This window comes from Moschus berezovskii, chromosome 19 (assembly GCF_049115385.1).
Source record: "Moschus berezovskii isolate FMDL1 chromosome 19, NW_MosBer_1.0, whole genome shotgun sequence".
Lineage (NCBI taxonomy): Eukaryota > Metazoa > Chordata > Mammalia > Artiodactyla > Moschidae > Moschus > Moschus berezovskii.
The window spans coordinates 14,168,360-14,188,327 of NC_142478.1; the positions used below are offsets into that span (position 1 = coordinate 14,168,360).

Here is a 19,968-nt window from a genome sequence, read left to right on the forward strand (position 1 = left end):
ATAAGTTTGCTTACCACATCTGTGAGTCTGTTTCTATTTTGTAAGTAAGGTAATTTGTATAGTTTTTTAAAAGATTCCACATATAAAGATTCCACATTCCACATATATCACATATAAGTGATATCACATGATATTTGTCTTTCTCTGTCTGACTTCTTCACTTAGTATGATAATCTCTAGGTCCATCCATTGTTGCTGTAAATGGCATTATTTCATTCTTTTCTGTGACTGAGTAATATTCCATTGTGTATGGAATATTATCTTCTTTATCCATATCTTTTTTATCCATTCTTTGCTCGATAGGCATATAGTTTGCTTCCGCATCTTAGTCATTATAAATAGTGTTGCTGCAAACATTGGTACATATGTTTCTTTTTGATTTAGAGTTTTCATCTTTTCCAGATATATGCCCAGCTGTCTCCTTGTTGAGAATTGTTCTTAGCATTTAGCACTTCTAAGGGAAAGCCTTTATTTGTGAGAAAGTTTTTAGAAAACAGCAAAGTATGAACAATTTTTAGTTATTGTTTGTAACAGGAGAGCAAAGCATCCATAGCTGCCCTAAAAACCTTCACTTTTTAAGTGCAACCAGCTCTACTAACAAAACCCATACCAAAGCTCCTAATTGAATCTTCAACACATTTATCAGATTTTCTCTTCTCTACTTTGTGATGGAGATGCAGACAAGTAATAAATTGGCCAAAAGGCAGATAGTAAGAAAAATAATGAGAGAAGCAACCTGCAGAATTCACTCACTGAGCTTCATGCCTGAATAACAGTGCTATAGATCTACACGCAGAGGCATTCTCAGCTCAGATGACTGACTAGATCTCTATAAAAGATTCTTTGAATGATTTACTGTTTAAAATACCATTTCTGTTTATTTATTTTTTTGGCAGTCCAAAATGACTGCCCTGCCCCCGCTGCCCATGACACGCCCAAAGCTTACAGCCTTGGCTAGACAGAAGCTGCCGTGCTCACCAAGAACAATTCCAAGGTATGTGACCCTGGCTTTCTTTTTTTTTTTTCCCTACAGAAGAAATTTCTTGCAGTAAGAAATGTCAGTAACATACCTCAGCAATAAAAATTGTTTAAAGACAAAAAACATTTTTATATTCAGAATATTCAAATTTGCTGTTTCAGAAAGATTTATCAATCTTATTCAAGGATTAAGAATATATTTATTTAGCAGGCAAGTGCTCATTTGGTCATTTTATTTCCTATTGCCATTATATTGTGGTTCCTGCAAAGCTTTGGAAATACATTTCCTTTTTAAAATATGTGTGGAAAAACTGAAAGCAGAAGCTTTAGGCGTGAAAGTTGTATGGCATCTAAACCACAAGATCCCGATCCTGATTTCTGTTTTGGAGGGAGGAAGACACAATCTTACTCCAAGGGTAAACTAGCAGTCATGATTTAGCTCCTGAAATGATCCTAGAGCTTGAAAATACATCAAACCTCCTCTGCCTGTGAATGGCTGCTGAATTCAGGGAGTTTTCGATTTGGGCTGAAAACCTGCAGGGCAGGAACTTGATGTTTTTGATTGTAATTATGCATATTAACTAAGACTGTGTTACTTAGAAGTTTCCACTTCTAGTTTTATTGATTTTTAGTTATGCACATATTATTTATCAACATAAATAATTTGCATACGTAGGTTTGATTATCTTTTTATGCATGCCTTTCAATTCCTACAAGGCATAATGATCAAAGTATTATGAGACTGCTTTGTTCGAAGAAGGACCATACCTCATTTTTGGTATTTCTGGCAGAGACCAAAGCCCCTGGACCAAAATAAATACATTCAGCTAAACTGGCACCAAAGGTCTTTTGTAATAGAAATGAAATTTGTAGAAACTGTAAAATAGAATTGCAGAAAATGATGTTTACTTTCAAATAATTTGAAAAGCAACATTTTCGATAGAGGTATAACTTCAGTATGTACATTCTTATTTTCCATTTTCCTTTTGAATAACATGAAATATTTGCAAAATCTGAAAAAGTTATCTTCTTCCTCCTGTCATTTTGTAATAACTGAGTTTACATTTTCTTTTCAACGTGAGCAAAAACATAACTCAGTGTCATATCCCTAGGATAAGACAGATTTTAAAGAAAAAAAAATTGAATTCTTTTTATTAAAGAAAAACATTTTTATCATAACCATTTAAGGCAAATTTTTGAATCAACATTCTCCATTAGCTTCTGAATAAAAAGAGATACTTGTGTATCCTGTACTTCAGTTGTCACGATATGTTAATAGTCTGCTTATTTTTAAAGGTGCAAGGGGTATGAAGAATGAATATATTACATGTGTAATATATTTCTCATTAAAGTCTTCATAAAATCACTTTCAGCTTGAACTTTTAATAGCAATTTGAGTTTTATGTGTGATTTTTAAAAACCACTCAAACAGAATGTCAGAGCAAAATTCTATGTTTTCAACCAATAAATTCAACACATTTGTATCAAATCGGGGTTTTTTAGTTCACGATACTGTGCTGAAAACAATCTGACTTCTGTAGCTGGAAAGTTGTGAGAGAACATGAGTAAAATGGAAGATCTTAAAAGTTTTGAGGAGAAAACCCCATTTATTTAAGAATGTAGACTATTTTAGTGTGTTGGTATTTTATTTGTTTACACACTGAGTTCAGTATTATTCCCTTTTTCCATTCAAGAAAGTTAAAAATTTGAAATTATCAATGAATAGCCCAACTCTGTAGCTCTTGCAGAACATTTATTACCTAAGATATTATACCCTGAATATTCCTGTTCTGGTGGCATTTTATATGTTTAGTAGCTTTTCACCTCGATAAGGCAGTTCTTTATTATTTCTTTACATTTCATTTAGGTCTGAACTGATCAAAGAAAAAGATGACATAGATCATTATCTGGAGGTAAATTTCAAAGGATTGTCAAAAGAGGAGGTTGCTGCGTAAGTATATAACTCTTAAAGGTACTTTAATATAAAGTTTGTTTTTTTGTCTTGATTCTTTGTTGAAATTTCAGTTTTCCTGTGCAGTTCATTTTTTCAGTGGAACGTGGCATTTAAAAATTAAAGCTTGTATTAAATAGTGATAAGTCATGTCTATTGATCTTATAAGTATCAAAGTCTTTAATTTTATGACTTTCAAAATTCTCATATTTACTAAGGTATTATACTATCGTATTTGCAATATTTTAGTTAAGTCTGTGTCATTGATTGCTTAATAGCTTCCATTTTAGGGTATATTGCCTCCATGGGGGAAAAATGCTTTAAGAGAAAGAGTTGTGTTATCTTTTTTCCTGGTGATTAAAAAGAAATCCCTGACTAATGTATATTTTCTCTCCCATCAAAAACCTACAAAAAGAAATAATGGATCATAGTTTATTGGTTAATTTAAAAATAATTCCATGTATTTTTTTAATGAACAATATAAACTTTGCCATTTTATTGCTAGTTAGAACCTAATATGTGGTCTGAGTAAAAATAGTATAAAAATCCATGTAAGTTAGTGAGAAATAAATAGAAACCTAGAATAATAGCTAAACAGGCTTAATATTTCTTACCTATAGACATGGTGACTCTGCTATTATCAGATTTTTAGATGTAAGTAATCTTATATATGCAAATGCATCTTATGGAATTTATTAAATGTCTAAAATATTAAAATATTTTATACAACAAATGCTTTCAAAAGAGTCTCTCTATGTATATTGTCTAGTGCTATGGGAGTCCACTGAAAAGGTATTCCTATTGATGGTTTTGGTGTAGGTTTTCATACAGTTTAAAATTCTAAGTCTCTTGATACATTTCATTAGATAATTGTCAATATGCATATAGCATGGAAGAATGAAATAATTCATTCTATCCATAGCCATTTTATTTTATAGAGTGACAAAATTTACAGTAAATATAACTACTGTCTTTCTTGGAATTCTATTGACTGCCAAGTGTAATATCTGGGACCTTTGGTTTTTAAATGCTATTCTAGTTGCTAATTCATTAACTTTCCATGGTTGGATAAAATTAAAGGTCAATTAAAGATCAATATAGTCTGATGGTGTGATTCCTTCTTAAAAGAAAAATATATGTGAGTGAAATTTTCATTTTAATTTAAATATGGGATATCTAAAAAAATAAATATAATGACCAGCTATAATTCACTTAAGAATTAGGAATTAAATTTGGAGTTAAACTTAGGCTTCACTTATTTTAACAAACTAGACACCTTTATACTTAAAATTTGCTTTCAGTCTGCACTGAAGAAAACATTATTCTAAGACAGTCTAGCATAGGCTTTACTGATGAGTGTTCTCTTACAAATATACTTTTCACTAAAGAAGTGAAAGTGAAATTGTTAGTTACTCAGTCATGTCCAACTCTGTAACCCCATGGACTGCAGCCTGCCAGGCTCCTCTGTCCATGGGATTTGCCAGGCAAGAATACTGGAGTGGATAGCCATTCCCTTCTCCAGGGGATCTTCCAGACCCAGGGATTGAACCTGGGTCTCCTGCATTGCAGGTAGATTCTTTACACAAAACAAGTAGCACTGGGTAGTTCTCAATCTTTAATATTGAATTCTATTTAAACCTACCTATTATACACTTGAATACTTTTTTAGATGAGACTTCTTTCCCTAAGATAGTGGGATACAAATCTTAGTTGGAAGTTCTTGTACTTGACTCACTATTATGCTTCTGAATGATACACATTCTATAACTTGCCCTAAACAAACTAATTGAATAGCATGTAAAGGACAAAATTGATTTCAGCATCTCCCAGCAATACCCAACAGATGCCATGAGGAATTATGCATATTCCAAGCAGTTTCTGCATACAGCTTTTAATCAGCCATTCTACTCTAAAAAGATGAAAGATAAATGCAGAAAGCATTTATTAAGTGCCTACTTTATATCTAATACTAGGATTTTCACAGAGCGAGAAATAGTGTTATTTTATTGTAAAATATTTGGTCTCATCTTTATCTCTATTTGAGACAGTACAAGTAGGGAATAAATATGCAGTGAATGAATACTGATTATACTGTGAGATGTAGCCTAGAGGTCTGGAAAAAAAATCAGAGAAAACTAAGATGTTGGATAAAACTTGCCAAAAAGACATACTCCAAGTTTGGCTCCTTATCTGTTAGCATTGTATAATGAAAAACTGGTGAGTCACAGGTTCTCACTATACAAGGACATAATGGGGAGAAATGGATGAATCAGATTTTCAATCAGGCAAAGCAATATCTAAGATATATCCTCAAATGCCTCTCTAGACTGCCTTATTCCCTAAGATGATAATAGAAATGTATACTTACATAATTCATGTCCATTAGCTTTGATATCCTGTAATGTGGATGTGTTCTTTGTCTAGTCCCAGAATAACCCTTCACTGTCTACTCTAAAATCTACCAAACTATTGGTACTAATACATAAACTCACACTCCGTGTCCCTCCTATTGCAATGGGTTGGAAAGTTCCTGTTCTTGTCTAAGGATTATGTCTCTACTTATACTCCTGGTGCCATCCCCTCTTACTTGTTCCAAGGCTTTCCCCAGCAGTTAAACATGTTTAATTGCTACATCACCAATTTCTTCTTTTGCACTGATTCAGTCTCATCAGCATTCATATCTACTCTAGTATTTACCTTGACTTCTTATCCTCTTCCAGATTCTACCCCATTTTTCTCTACCCTTCTCAGTAACCAGAAGCACTGTTTCCATATTTCTATATCCCCTTCTGAGACCAGCAGAGATTGACTCTAAATAGATTTCCAGACCCGGAACTCACTGAAATCTGTTTATTGTGATCAGTATCCTCCTTTTTAATCACATGTAATGGTCATGTGTCTGTCCTTATCTTACTTGATGTCTTCACATTATTTGATAGAGTTGAGTTCTCTCTTTGAACATTCCGTGCTTGTAGCTTCCAGGATGGCATGTTCCATGGTTTTCCTCCAGACTGTTTGACCACAGGCAGAGCTCAATAGCTAAACATTAAATGAATAAATGGGTGAAGAATAACTGTTGGATTACTAACACCATGAAATAGGTATTGTGCTATGATATTCTTTGATTACAGCGTTTTTAGTTCGGTATTGTAGATAGCTGGTTCACTGTTGTATTGAGGAAGTTTAATTCCTCAAAAGTATTATGTTTACAAGTTAGAGTGTAAAATTTAAATGAATAGTTGAGCAGGACAGGCTAAAGTAGTTGTTACTGGAATGGCCAAACCCAATTGATGGGGAATTATTTTATTTTGGATTGGGTAAAATGGTTCAAAGGCAAAGGGCTTCTGAGTTTTTTATCATCTACATTTACAGAAGGAATTCTAGTATAGTATTCTATACTTAAGTGACCAAATTATTGCTGTGCCTAATAATGATATTTTGACTTTCTTATATAAGTGGTTGAATAGTTCATTGATAGTATTTGACTAATCTTTAACAACTAAAGATTATGTTGTATTTCTGTACTTTGTGCTTTTTTATTCTGTATTATATTATCAGAGTGCATTATTTAAGTGATACTTAAAGTACACTTATTATCATAATTGCTTTGAGTAGCTAAATAATAAAAGTGTCATCTATAGATTCAAATAAAATTTTCTTGGGGGCATTTTTTACAGCTTTAGCTATGTATAAGGATACAAATAAGAAAAATTATCAAGAGACAGAGAATGTTAATCTGCTCAATATTATTTTCTGCTTCAGATATCAAATTCTATTATACAGAAGAAAAGATTTAGTTCAAAATTGTGTGCATCTCTAAGATATTTTCTTCTTTCAGAATATCTTTCAGTGTCACCAGTTGGTATTTACTGTCACTTGATCAATACAACCTTTCTATCCTGCCTTTGAATTGTACCTTACTTACTCAGTTAAGGTCCTGGAGAAGGGAAAGGCTACCCACTCCAGTATTCTGGCCTGGAGAATTCCATGGACTGTATAGTCCATTGGGTCACAAAGAGTTGGACACGACTGAGTGACTCGCTACTCAGTTAAGGTAAATTAGTATTTTCAGTCTTAGATTTTCATCTTGAAAATGTTTCAAAACTGTCTTCTAAAAGTGCTTTTATAAATGACAGACATACTTGTTATGGGGCTTCCCATGTGCCTCAGATAGTAAAGAATCTGCCTGTAATGCAAGAGACCAGGGTCTGATCCCTGAATTGGGAGGATCCTCTGGAGAAGGAAATGGCTACTCACTCCAGTATCCTTGTTTGGAAGATCCCATGGACAGAGGAGCCATGGGATTGCAGAGTTGTACACGACTGAGTGACTGAAACTTTCACTTTTATCCTTGCTGTGAGCAAATTTAGCATTTGGCTTTGCAGAATGGTCAGGCTCTTAGAATATCTATAACAAGGTGAAGGTGTTTATTCAGAATATAATATTTCAAGATAACATTAGGGGAATTTAGGCCTTTTAGGTGAGCTCTTCCTCTGCTTCATTCATCTTGTTTACTTTTAAATAATTTTGTGATATTTTGTTTTTTCTTCAAAACACTTTGCTCCTCTTTTTAAAGTAATAAATTAAATTCATACAGAGTTTTGACAATTAAACTTTCTGAAGATGCCAGTTGCCAAGTAAATGGCTACATGACTAACAGGAATAGGCAGAAGAGAGAAGGAAAGGACAATGACCCCCTTTCCTTCTCAGAAGCAAGCTGGATTTTAAGATTTTCTTCCTTGAGTACTCGTGGCTGATTCATGTTGTTGTAAGGCAGAGACCAGCACAACACTGTAAAACGGTTGTCCTCCAATTAAAAACAAAATTTCAAAAAAAGATCTTCTTCCTGATTTAAGAAAGAGAGACAGGATTCTTAAGACAGGTGTTCTTAAGTGGAGAGACAATTAATCCTTACTTTCTCCTGAATGTAAACAAAATAAGCAATAGCAGAGAACACAGATGGAAATAGAAGAGAGATGCCACTCCTTTTTATTTTTATTAATTTACTTATTTACAATCTGGTGCTGTTTTCCACAGCAGATCCCTAAGATGTGAAACTAGGAAAGAAAAGAATTTTTGACCATAATTTTTTGAAAAAGAATATTGATATCAATAAAGTTTACAGTTTGGGAATATAAAAAAAGTGCAGAGGAAAGGAACTTTTAAAAATTGTTTGATGGATACAAAAGGGATCTCAAGTTTACACCAAAACCAAATCTAAGTAAATAAAAAGGAAAGATTTTAAATGTCAACAAAACAGAGAAATGCCAATTTCTTAGGCATTTATATCTTTATGTCCTTTAAAAGTTTGCTTTAAAATGTTCATTTTCACATATGGTGTTTAAATTTATCAGCTTTAAGTAAACTTAAAAAAGCTTTATAAGAGAAAAGCATGGGAATCATAGGAATCATGACATTAAAGTTCTAGCTATTACGGGATATTTCTTCCTCAGCTGGAAATTTGGCTTTGCTACTTAAAACCTGGGAATTTGTTGCAGGTCACTTGACTTCACCAATCTTTGATTTCCACAACTACTGTGAGACTGTAATAATAGAAAATTCTTATGAAAGTTAAAAAGAGATTCTGTATATGAAACACATGTAGACAGTTTCACTTTCTTTAACCGCCATCGATCATTTTTCTTTGGCTTTTAAAACATTCGTTAATGTAAATGAACTAGACATTTTGCACTGACATTAAGTGTAGATTTAGGTAGCAATATTAATTTATCTTTTTTTAAAAATATTTATAGTTACGTATTTTATTTTGTACCAGATATCATTTTCATCATGTTTAGAAGACAGATTTTAGTAAGAGATACATTTCAAACTCAGTAGTGCTAACCAAGTAGGGGAAATGTTTTTAATTTCAACTTACAGAAAACTTTTCAGAAATTTTTTATGCTGTACCAAACAACATAATTTGCATAGCTTGCTAAGCTGTGCAGTTTTCTAAAATGTCTATAAGCTGCTTAAATTTATTGTTAGCATGATAAGATTGCTTTGAATTTAAACCTGCTGTTTCAGAAGTGTGTAGAATATAGTTAAAGAATGTGACTCTTCCTACAATAGCTCATAAACCTGGAAGTGCATAATGGCACTGTATTTCGAAATCATTTGGGAGATTTAGTAATGAAGAACAAAGTGATAAAAGGGGATAAGCACCCAGGTACCACAGAGGTTGAATCAGTTGAAATTCAAAGTGGGGTAAACAATGACCCAGACACATCATATGTAATTTGTGAAGCCAGATGATTTTACTCTGTGAGCTTTGTCTCTGATGTTGTGTTCTGTCCCTCTTAAGAAAAACTTGCATGGGAATATCTGAAACTGATTTGACTCTGTTCCGTTCTCTGTTATGTTCATCTTGCTTCAGTTCTATAAAAATCATCCCCCTGACTCATATTCATACCCTGTTCTGTTTTCTGTGTTGGAAAATGGAGATGTGATAAACCGTGTCTTCTCAGTGCTTAAAGTAAAATCAGGCGATGGACTCACAAATGCTTGTATACTTTCCTAGGGCCTACAGGGTCCTCAGGGTTCTTCCATGTTGTAGCATTTGTAACAATTCCCTTCCTTTTTTAAGGCTGAATAGTATTCCACTGTATGTTTATACCATATTTTGCTTATCCATTCATCTGTCAATGGCACTTGGCTTGCTTCAGTGTTTTTCCTGTTATGAGTAAGGTTAATGTGAACATGCGTGTACAAATATCTCTTTAAGACCCTGTTCTCAATTCTTCTCTGTATATACTCAGACGTAGAATTGCTAAATGAATTTAGTAACTCTATTTTAAATTTTTTGAGAACCACCATGCTGCCACCACAATGGCTATACAATTTTTAATTCTCACCAACAATGCACAATGTTTATGTGTTCCAATAACATAAACTGATCATTTTGTTATAGAAAGACTTTATTTTTTACAGTTTTTGGTTCACAGCAAAACTGAGGGGAAGTTTCCCAGATACCCCTTGCTCCCACACATATTAATACATTGTTTTTTAATGCTGTATCCTAAATTACGTACAAAACAAAATGTGGAGTTATATATCAAAGTTATAATAATATTAACTCTTAGAATAATTATTTGTATAAGTTAATTATACAAGTTAATTACATCTCTTAAATTATGTAAAAAACAGAATGTAAAGTTACCAACTATTATTAGTATTACAAAAATCCTAGCTTATATAATTGACTATGTGTCTATCTTTACTGAGACCTTTATTTCTTTATGTGATTTCACGTTACTGTCTATTGTCCTTTTATTTCAATTTGCAAGACTGCTTTTAGCATTTCTTGAAGGGCAGGTCCAATAAAAATAAAGTTCCTCAGTTTTGGTTTATCTGGGAACATTCTTAATTTCTCCCTCATTTGAGAAGTACAGTTTGGCCAGATGTAGAATTATTGGTTGACAATTTTTTTCTTTTAGCATTTTGGACATTTTAGACCCTGCTTCCTGGCTTCCAAAGTTTCTAGTGAGAAATCTGCTTAGAAACTTATTGATGATCCTGTATATCTAATGAGTTGCTCCTCTGTTGCCACTTTAAAGATTCACACTTTGCCTTTGGGAGTTTGATGGTAATGTGTTTCAGTGTGGATCTCTTTGAATTTTCCCACATAGAGTTTATTGAACTTCTCAACTATTTATATTCATGACATTTATCGAACTTGGGAAATTTTTATCATTTTTCTGAAAAGAATCTATCTACCCATCCTCTGTCCTCTTCTCCTAGGACTCCCACAATGCATTGTTGTTGTTGTTCAGACTCAGTCATATCTGATTGTTTGTGACCCCATAAACTGCAGCATTCCAGGCTTCCCTGTCCTTTACCATCACCCTGAGTTTGCTCAAATTCACGTCCATAGAGTCAAGGATGCCATCCAGCCATCTCATCCTCTGTTGTCCCCTTCTCCTCCTGCCCTCAATCTTTCCCAGGATCAGGGTCTTTTCCAATGAGTCAGCTCTACATATCAGGTGACCAAAGTATTGGAACTTCAGCTTTAGCATCAGTCCTTCCAATGAATATTCAGGGTGGATTTCCTTTAGGGTTGACTAGTTTGATCTCCTTGCAGTGGGGGGACTCTCAAGAGTCTTCTCCAACACCACAGTTCAAAAGCATCAATTCTTCGGTGCTCAGCTTTCTTTATGGTCCAACTCTCACATCCATACATGACTACTGGAAAAACCATGGTTTTGACTATATGGATCTTTGTCAGCAAAGTGATGTCTCTGATTTTGAATATGCTGTCTAGGTTTGTCATGGCTTTTCTTCAAAGGAGCAAGTGTCTTTTAATTTCATGGCTGCAGTCACCATCCACAGTGATTTTGGAGCTCAAGAAAATAAAGTTTGTCACTATTTCCATTTTTTCACTATTTATTTTCCACAAGGTGACAGGACTGGATGCCATGATCTTAGTTTTTTGAATGTTGAGTTTTAAGCCAGCTTTTTCACTTTCCTCTTTCACCTTCAACAAGAGGCCCCTTAGTTCCTCTTTAGTTTCTGCCATTAGAGTGGTATCATTTGTGTATCTGAGGTTATTGATATTTTTCCCAGAAGTCTTGATTCCAGCTTGTGATTCATCTAGCCCAGCATTTCACATGATGTATGCTGCATATAAGTTAAATAAATAGGGTGACAATATACAGCCTTGACATACTCCTTTCTCAATTTTGAACCAGTCCATTGTTCCATGACCAGTTCTAAGTGTTGCATCTTAACATGCATACAGGTTTCTTAGGAGGCAGGTAAGGTGGTCTGGTATTTCCATCTGTTTAATAATTTTCCACAGTTTCTTGTGATCCACATACTTAAGTGGATCAAATGTGTAGTCAATGAAGCAGAAGTAGATATTTTTATGAAATTCCTTTGCTTTTTTTGTGATCCAGTTGGCAATTTGACCTCTGGTTCCTCTGCATTTTCTAAATCCAGCTTGTACATCTGGGTGTTCTCAGTTCATGTATTGTTGAAGCCTAACTTGAAGGATTTTGAGCATTACTTTGCTAGCGTGTGGAAATGAGAACCATTTTGCAGTAGTTTAAACATTCTTTGGCATTGCCTTTCTTTGGGACTGGAATGAAACTGACCTTTTCCAGTCCTGTGGCGACTGCTGAATTTTCCAAATTTGCTTGTATATTGAGTGCAGCACTTTCACAGCATCATCTTTTAGGATTTGACATAGCTCAGCTGAAATTCCATCACCTCCACTAGCTTTGTTCATAGTAATGCTTCCTAAGGCCCACTTGACTTTGCACTCCAGGATGTCTGGCTCTAGGTGAGTGATCATACCATCATGGTTATCTGGATCATCAAGATCTTTTTGTACAGTTCTTCTGTGTATTCTTGCCACCTTTTAAAAATATCTTCTGCTTCTGTTAGGTCCATACCACTTCTGTCCTTTATTGTGCCCATCTTTGCATGGAATGTTCCCTTGGTATCTCTAATATTCTTGAAGAGATCTCTAGTCTTTCCCATTCTATTGTTTTCCTCTATTTCTTTGCATCGATCACTGAGGAAGGCTTTCTTATCTTTCTTTGCTGTTCTTTGGAACTCTGCATTCAGATGTTTATATCTTTCCTTTTCTCTTTTGCTTCTTTTCTTTGCTCAGCTATTTGTAAGGCCTCCTCAGACAACTATTTTGCTTTTTTGCATTTCTTTTTCTTGGGCATGGTTTTGATCACTGCCTCCTGTACAGTGTTACAAACCTCCATCCATAGTTCTTCAGGCACTCTGTCTATCAGATCTAATCCCTTGAATCTATTTGTCACTTCCATTGTATAATTGTAAGGGATTTGATTTAGGTCTTATCTGAATGGCCAAAGTGGTTTTCCCTAGGTTCTTCAATTTAAGTCTGAATTTTGCAATAAGGAGTTCATATCTGAGCCACAGTCAGTGTCAGGTCTTGTTTTTACTGACTGTATAGAGCTTCTTCATCCTTGGCTGCAAAGAATATAATCAGTCTGATTTCAGTATTGACCTTCTGGTGACATCAATGTGTAGGGTCATCTCTTGTGTTTTTGGAAGAGGGTGTTTGCCATGACCAATGCACTCTCTTGGCAAAACTCTGTTAGCCTTTGCCCTGCTTCATTTTGTTCACCAAGGCCAAACTTGCCTGTTATTCCAGGTATCTTTTGACTTCCTACTTTTGCATTCCAGTCCCCTGTGATGAAAAGGACGTCTCTTTTTGGTGGTCATTCTAGAAGGTTGTTTAGGTCTACGGTTGTTTAGGTCTACATAGAACCGTTCGACTTCAGCTTCTTCAGCATTAGTGGTTGGGTCATAGACTTGGATTACTGTGATATTGTACGGCTTGCCTTAGAAATGAAACAATGCATATTTTGGTCTATTAATTAAATGTACACATTTGTAGATGATAATTTTCCTTGATTATTTTTAATTAGATTATTTGGAAACGTTCAGAATTTGTACTGGGATGAGTCTGAGATCATTTTAAATACTCTGAGCTGGGAAGTGTGCATTTAGAAATACACACATTTATAAATAAGTATATTTAGTGTGTATTTGTGGTTCATATGGAACGATGGCTGCTATGCTCACATCTGCATCCGTGCTTGGCGCACGGGTGTTGGGGCAGTTGATGAATGGGGATCTTTTACTGCTTTGCACATGTGCTCTGCCTGAAATGCCCGCTCCTTCTCCCATGCCTTGTCTACTTGTTAAACTTCTCTACCAGCCTCAACTTAACTGTTCCTTGCTCTGTGAGGCCTCCTTTGATCCATCCTCATTCACATGGTAGGGTTCAGAGTGCCTGCTTGAATTTTCTTAATAGCCATTGATGACCATGAACTTGTGGATTTTTTTTCCTTCTTGATTAAAAATATAATATTGTGGTCCACTAGTGGATAGTGATTATGACCCATCAGTTTGGCGATCATGAGTGTGTGTGCTCTAAGTGCTAGGTCGCTTCAGTCATGTCCAACTCTTTTCAACCAGCATTTAAAATATGAAAGAGAGTACAGTAAGATAGAATTAGAAGAGGGTGCATTTCATAGAGAGGTTCTGCCACATGTAATGAAATAGGGTGTGGGTTCTGAAAACAGACTCTCAGGACTCCAAACCCCAGCTTTACACTTAATAACAAGGTAACTGATCATCTTTGACCAAGTAACTTAACATTTCTGTGCCTCAGTGTTCTCATCTGAAAAAAATACGGATGATTATTGGGCCAGGCTCATGGAATGGTTATGAGGATTAATCGAGTTAATATTTATAAAAAGATCAGAACATTTTGAGTATTAGTGCTTTTAAATTTTGTTTCATATAATGTACATATATATGTGAAATATACATGTACATTTACTGAACTGCAATGTAAAATGTCTTTCTTGCTGTGAATTGCCATATGGAAAGGACTCTGCTCTAGACTCAGAGTTCTTTGAAAGCAGTTTTTTGTTCTCCTTTAAGACTTGACTTACATAGGATAATGCTTTATTTCTTGCTAACTTCCTTTCTAGAGAGGATTGAAGAAACTTAGTGTTTTACATAGCTGTCAGATATGTGTAGTAAATTAAAGGCTAGTATGGGAGAAGTATGTAAATATGCTCCCCACTAGAGTTAATACAGTTCCTCTGAATAAAAGATTAAATTTAATTCTGAATTTCTGGGCAGACTAGGAAAAGGGAGAGATGATGGACTGGAGAGTTCTCATTATCTGATGAAAAGAAGCATATCAGTTCTTCAAAAGAGATAAACTTTTTCCTGATAAAATTCTAAAAGAAAGTTATCACATGACCTTATCTAAGACAAATGGAGCAATGTAATAAAGTTTTGCACACCTAATGAAATGGGTGTATCGACAGCTTGTCATAAATATTACATCTCCTAGCTAGGTTTTATTTCCTGCCTAATAGTAATCCATAAAACAGATTAAATTAATACTGTGTGCTGCTCTGTGTTTTAAGAGAACGTCACAATAAACCTGTGAAGAGTTGTTACTGCTCTCAGAGACCAATGCATGGAGAGGTTAAGTAGTTTGACTGAGGCAGTCTAATGCTATAAAGAAGCACAAATGGTAAGATCGAAAAAATAATTCATAGAGAGGGAAGAGTGAGTAAGCTAGAAAAAAAATGAATCAGGCATATGTCAGAGATCCAATTTCTAGACTCCTCCTGAATAGCCAGTGCTATTAGGGATCTAGAACCTCCCTCTAGGGTCCTCTCATAAGGACCCAGTTATTCTATAACCCAGACTCATATGTCCATAAAATCTCCTTAAGCTTGTCTGAAACAATCCCTATCCTGCAGCCCAATAACCAGAGAAATACATTACTGAATAAGGGAATTGTCTTGAGAGTTTAATTTAGGGTTTGTTTTTTTTTTTCCACTTCAAGATCAATATGGATGGCTAAACAAACATCCTTCCTATGTTTGAAATGATGGCACAAAAGTCCAAAATATAGAAAATTCTTAACATGTTGAAAAAGAAAGGAAGAAAACTGAGAATTTCCCAGATTTTCAGGAATCTATTTTCAGAAAGCAGTTTGAAAATTACCAGAGATAATAATGATAAAAGAAGTTGGTTCATCAAGAAGTTGTTCAGTCGCCCAGTCATATCCAACTCTTTGCGATTCCATGGAAAGCTGCATGGCAGGCTGCTTTGTAGATTCATCAAGAAGATATAATCATAAATGTGCTTGTGTTCCTATGACAGAACTTTGAAATACATAAAACAAAGACTGATGGAAAGAAAAGGAAAAACAGAGAAGTCCACAATTACAGTTGAATATTTTAACACCACTCTTTCAATGATTGATTAAAAATCAGTAGAATATTGAGGAGCTAAAAAATACCATTGATAAACTTACTTAGCATTTACATACATTCCAACAAGCAGTAGCAGAACACACATTATTTTCAAGTACACATAGAACATTTTTCAAAAGTGATGATATTCTGAGCCATAAAACAAATTTTTATATACTTAAGAGGGTTTAAATCCTAAAAATTTTCTCTTACAACAATGGAATTAGAAATAAAAGCAGAAAGATCTCTGAAAGATCCCCACAAATTTAGAAACTAGACAGTGTATTTCTGAATAAACCATGGATCAAAGAAGAAATCAGAGCATTTAAAAATCCTTTGAAGTGAATTTTTAAAAAAATGACATTAACAAAATTTTCAGCTAAAGCAGAGCTTAAAGGGAGGTTTACAGCATTAAAATGTTTATATTAGAAAAATAAAAATATCTAAAGTTATTGCCCTAAGTTTTCATTTTAAAAAAAACTAGAAAAAAACTGAAATTATAGCAAAAAGAGTAGTAAAATGGGGACAGAAAACAGAAAACAGTAGAGAAAATTGGTGAAACTAAAAACTGCTTCTTTGAAAAGATCAATAAAATTGATCAATCTTTAGTCATAATGATTAGAGGAAAAAAGACACAATTTACCAATTTCAGAAATAAAAGAGGGGATACATCACTACAGATTACATGAATATTAAAATGATAATTAGGAAATAAACTATATACTGATAAACTCAACAACTTATAGAAATGGTTAGCTTTCTTGAGACACTGCCAAAGTTCACTTAAACAGAAATAGATATGACAATGGATCACTAAATATATTGAATTAATAGTTTAAAAACTTTCCACAAAGAAAATTCCAGGTCCATTTGGCTTCACTGTGAATTCTAACTAACATTTAAGAAAAACAAAAAATTAAAAAACCCCATCAATTTGGCCCAAACTGTTCAAGAAAATAGAAGAGGAAACGCTTTTCAACTCATTCTATGAGATCAGAAAAACCCTGATACCAATACCATTAAAGGCCATTACATTAAAAAAAAAATAATAGAGTAATAATATTCCTCATGAATGTTGATGCAAAAAATCTTCGAAAAAGGTAACAGCTGGTCTGAGCTCCTATCAGGGAAGCTGGTGTACAATGCAAAGTCCATTCCATTTGGCATCAGTGCAAGGAACAGCCAACTCGTGCTCTCCTGCACCAATGCCTCAGGATGAAGCCTACAAACAGAGGAAAACCAAACACACTGCCTGTGTTAAGAAATTTAGAACTTTATTATTTTGAATAGACAAATAGCCTCTGATTATTTGAAAAAATATTGCAAAAGAGTAGAAGATTAACAAAGAGAACATTCAACATGAGCCGAAACAAAGTTCCTGTAGAGAAAAAGAACAGCTTTGGGTGATTTCCCATTTCTTTCCTTACAGACATGGTAGATAATCTTACATCCTTCAAATGTAACTTGAATAGAACAGTCTTTGGGACTCTGTGGGAGAGGGTGAGGGTGGGATGATTTGGGAGAATGGCATTGAAACACGTATGTTGTCATATGTGAAACAAATCACTAGTTCAGGGTCGATGCATGTTATAGGATGCTCGGGGCTGGCATGAGGGGATGACCCAGAGGGAGGATAAAGGGAGGAGGGAGGTGGGAGGGGGGTTCAGGAGGGGGAACTTATGTAAACCCGGGGCGAATTCATGTCAATGTATGGCAAAACCAACCAATATAATATTGTAAAATAATTTGCCTCCAATAAAAAATAAATTAATTACAAATGTAACTTGATGCTATGAAATCAGAGAAAAAGAATTCTTTAAAAGTTGCTGAAATATTTTTTAAAACTCAAAGGATGGAAGAGAAAGATAAGGAAAGTTCTTAACATGTGGAATAAAAACACGAAAGATATAGAAATATTTCAAACGGCTTGACAGAACATAGTCTGGGTGGAGGATATTTATCTTAGAGAAATAGAGAAGAGAAAATGGAGAGAATGCAAAATAATAACTACATAGAGATGTAGACATAGAAATCTTAGATTGGAAAAAAAAACTACAGATCTTTGGACTGTGATTACCAAAAACAAACAAACAAACAAACAAACCAGAAATTAATAACCAAAAAAAAAAAAAAAGAAAGAAAAAACCCACTTGGATATATCTTTATGAAATTTCAAAATACTAAGTATAAAGAGAAGATACTAGAAGCTTGCAGAGTTTGGAGGAATGGTTGTCATCAAGAAATAAAGATCTGACAACCATCACAATTGTCAGTAATAACACTTGGTTCCAGAAAAAAAAAAGAATAGATGTCTTATGCAGAATAATTATTTTAACTTAGGATACTGTCGGAGAAGGCGATAGCAAGCCATTCCAGTACTCTTGCCTAGAAAATCTCATGGACAGAGGAGCCTGGTAGGCTGCAGTCCATGGGGTCGCTACTAGTCGGACACGACTGAGCGACTTCACTTTCACTTTTCACTTTCACACATGGAGAAGGAAATGGCAACCCACTCCAGTGTTCTTGCCTGGAGAATCCCAGGGACGGCGGAGCCTGGTCGGCTGCCATCTATGGGGTCTCACAGAGTCGGACACGACTGAAGCTACTTAGCAGCAGCAGCAGCAGGATACTGTACCCAGGTAAACTATTCATCAAAACTGAGGGCAAAACAAAAATCGTTTCAGGTATTATGAGAATTGGTAAGCGTCTCTTCCTACGCAGTCTTTTTGGATACTTTATCCCTGCTCCAAATGATCACTGCAGAGCCTGGGGCAGAGGTCCCCAACCCCCAGGCCATGGACCAGTACTGGTCTGTGGCCCCTTAGGAACCGGGCTGCACAGCGGGAGGTGAGCCGCAGTGGATTGAGCGAAGCTTCAATGCAGCCGCTCCCCATCTCTCAGTTACGACCTGAGCTCCGCCTCCTATCAGGTTAGTGGTGACGTTAGATTGTTACAGGAACAAGAACCCTATTGTGAACTGTACGTGCAGGGGATGCAGGGTGCATGCTCCCTATGAGAATCTAATGCCTCATGATCTGAAGGGGAGCTGGGGTGGTGATAGTGCTGGAGAGCAATAGCAAATACAGATTATCATTAGCAGAGAGGTTTGACTGCACAGAGACCATAATAAATCAATTGCTTGCAGGCTCCTATCAAAACCATAAAAGTGAGTGGCAAGTGATGGCGAGTTGTATAATTATTTCATATTTTATATCACAGTATAATAATACAGAAATAAAGTACACCATAAATGTAATGTACTTGAATCATCCCAAAACCATAACCTTCCCATCCGTGGAAAAATTATTTGGATGAAACCAGTCCCTGGTGCCAAAAATCTTAGGGACTACTAGGGAAATGAAAGGGATTTCCTGGTGGCTCAGTGGTGAAGAATCCGCCTGCTAATGCAAGAGACATGGATCTTATACCTGCATCAGTAAAACCTGGAGAAGGAAATGGGAGCCCACTCCTGTATTCTTGCCTGGCAAATCCCATTGACAGAGGAGCCTGGAGGGCTGCAGTCCATGGGGTCACAGAAGAGTTGGACGTGACTAGTGACTAAACAACAGCAACAGCAGCAAGGGGGAAGAAAAGAGGATTCGAGAAAGAGGGCATTACGGGGTCTAAGAAAAAACAGCCCCTAACATTGAAGTTCAAAGTAAATGATGTGATTAAGCACCTAAAAGTTCTTAGTTATAATGGTTTAATATATAACATATCACACATATTAAGGTTAGGAAAATGATTGGGAAATTGAGATTTAAGTGTATTAAGTATTCTATTAAGTGCAGAAAGGTAGTATAACGTATACTATCATCTATATTCTATAAAAATAAGTATAGAAATATCAATGTATAAAAAAATAAAACCAACAAAATTTGCAAATAGACCAGTTGTCCCCTAGAATTGAAATGCCATCTCTATTAAATACTAATTTTCATGTGTGTATACATACACATGTACATACATATTCTGTTCCACTGACTTGTCTTTCCTTGTATTGGTGTCATAACTTATTTTATTTATACAGTTTACGTATATTTTATATCTGACAGCCTCCTTCTTTGATCGAAATGTTCAGGTTTTTCTTGTACATTAACCATTTTATATGCATTTTAGAATTATCTTGCCAAGAGTCAGGAAATATCATTGAGGTTTTGTTAGGACTGCCTTGATTTTACATGTTATTTTAGGAGACTTGTTATCATCAAAATATTGAGTCCCACGCCAGCACGAACATCCAGTTAACACTCCATGGTGTTGAATAATACG

The 19,968-nt window shown here is 35.1% G+C and overlaps 1 protein-coding gene across 1 annotated transcript in view; it reads left to right on the forward strand.

Moving 5' to 3' along the window:
- The first annotated feature begins 902 nt into the window (after positions 1-902).
- The window catches only part of TTC29 (tetratricopeptide repeat domain 29), a 249,786-nt gene continuing 230,720 nt past the window's right edge, over positions 903-19,968 (forward strand). Inside the window, exons 1-2 of the mRNA XM_088827845.1 lie at positions 903-994; positions 2,846-2,929. Of these exons, the coding sequence (XP_088683971.1) occupies positions 903-994; positions 2,846-2,929 (176 nt within the window). The remainder of the gene's footprint in view (positions 995-2,845; positions 2,930-19,968) is intronic.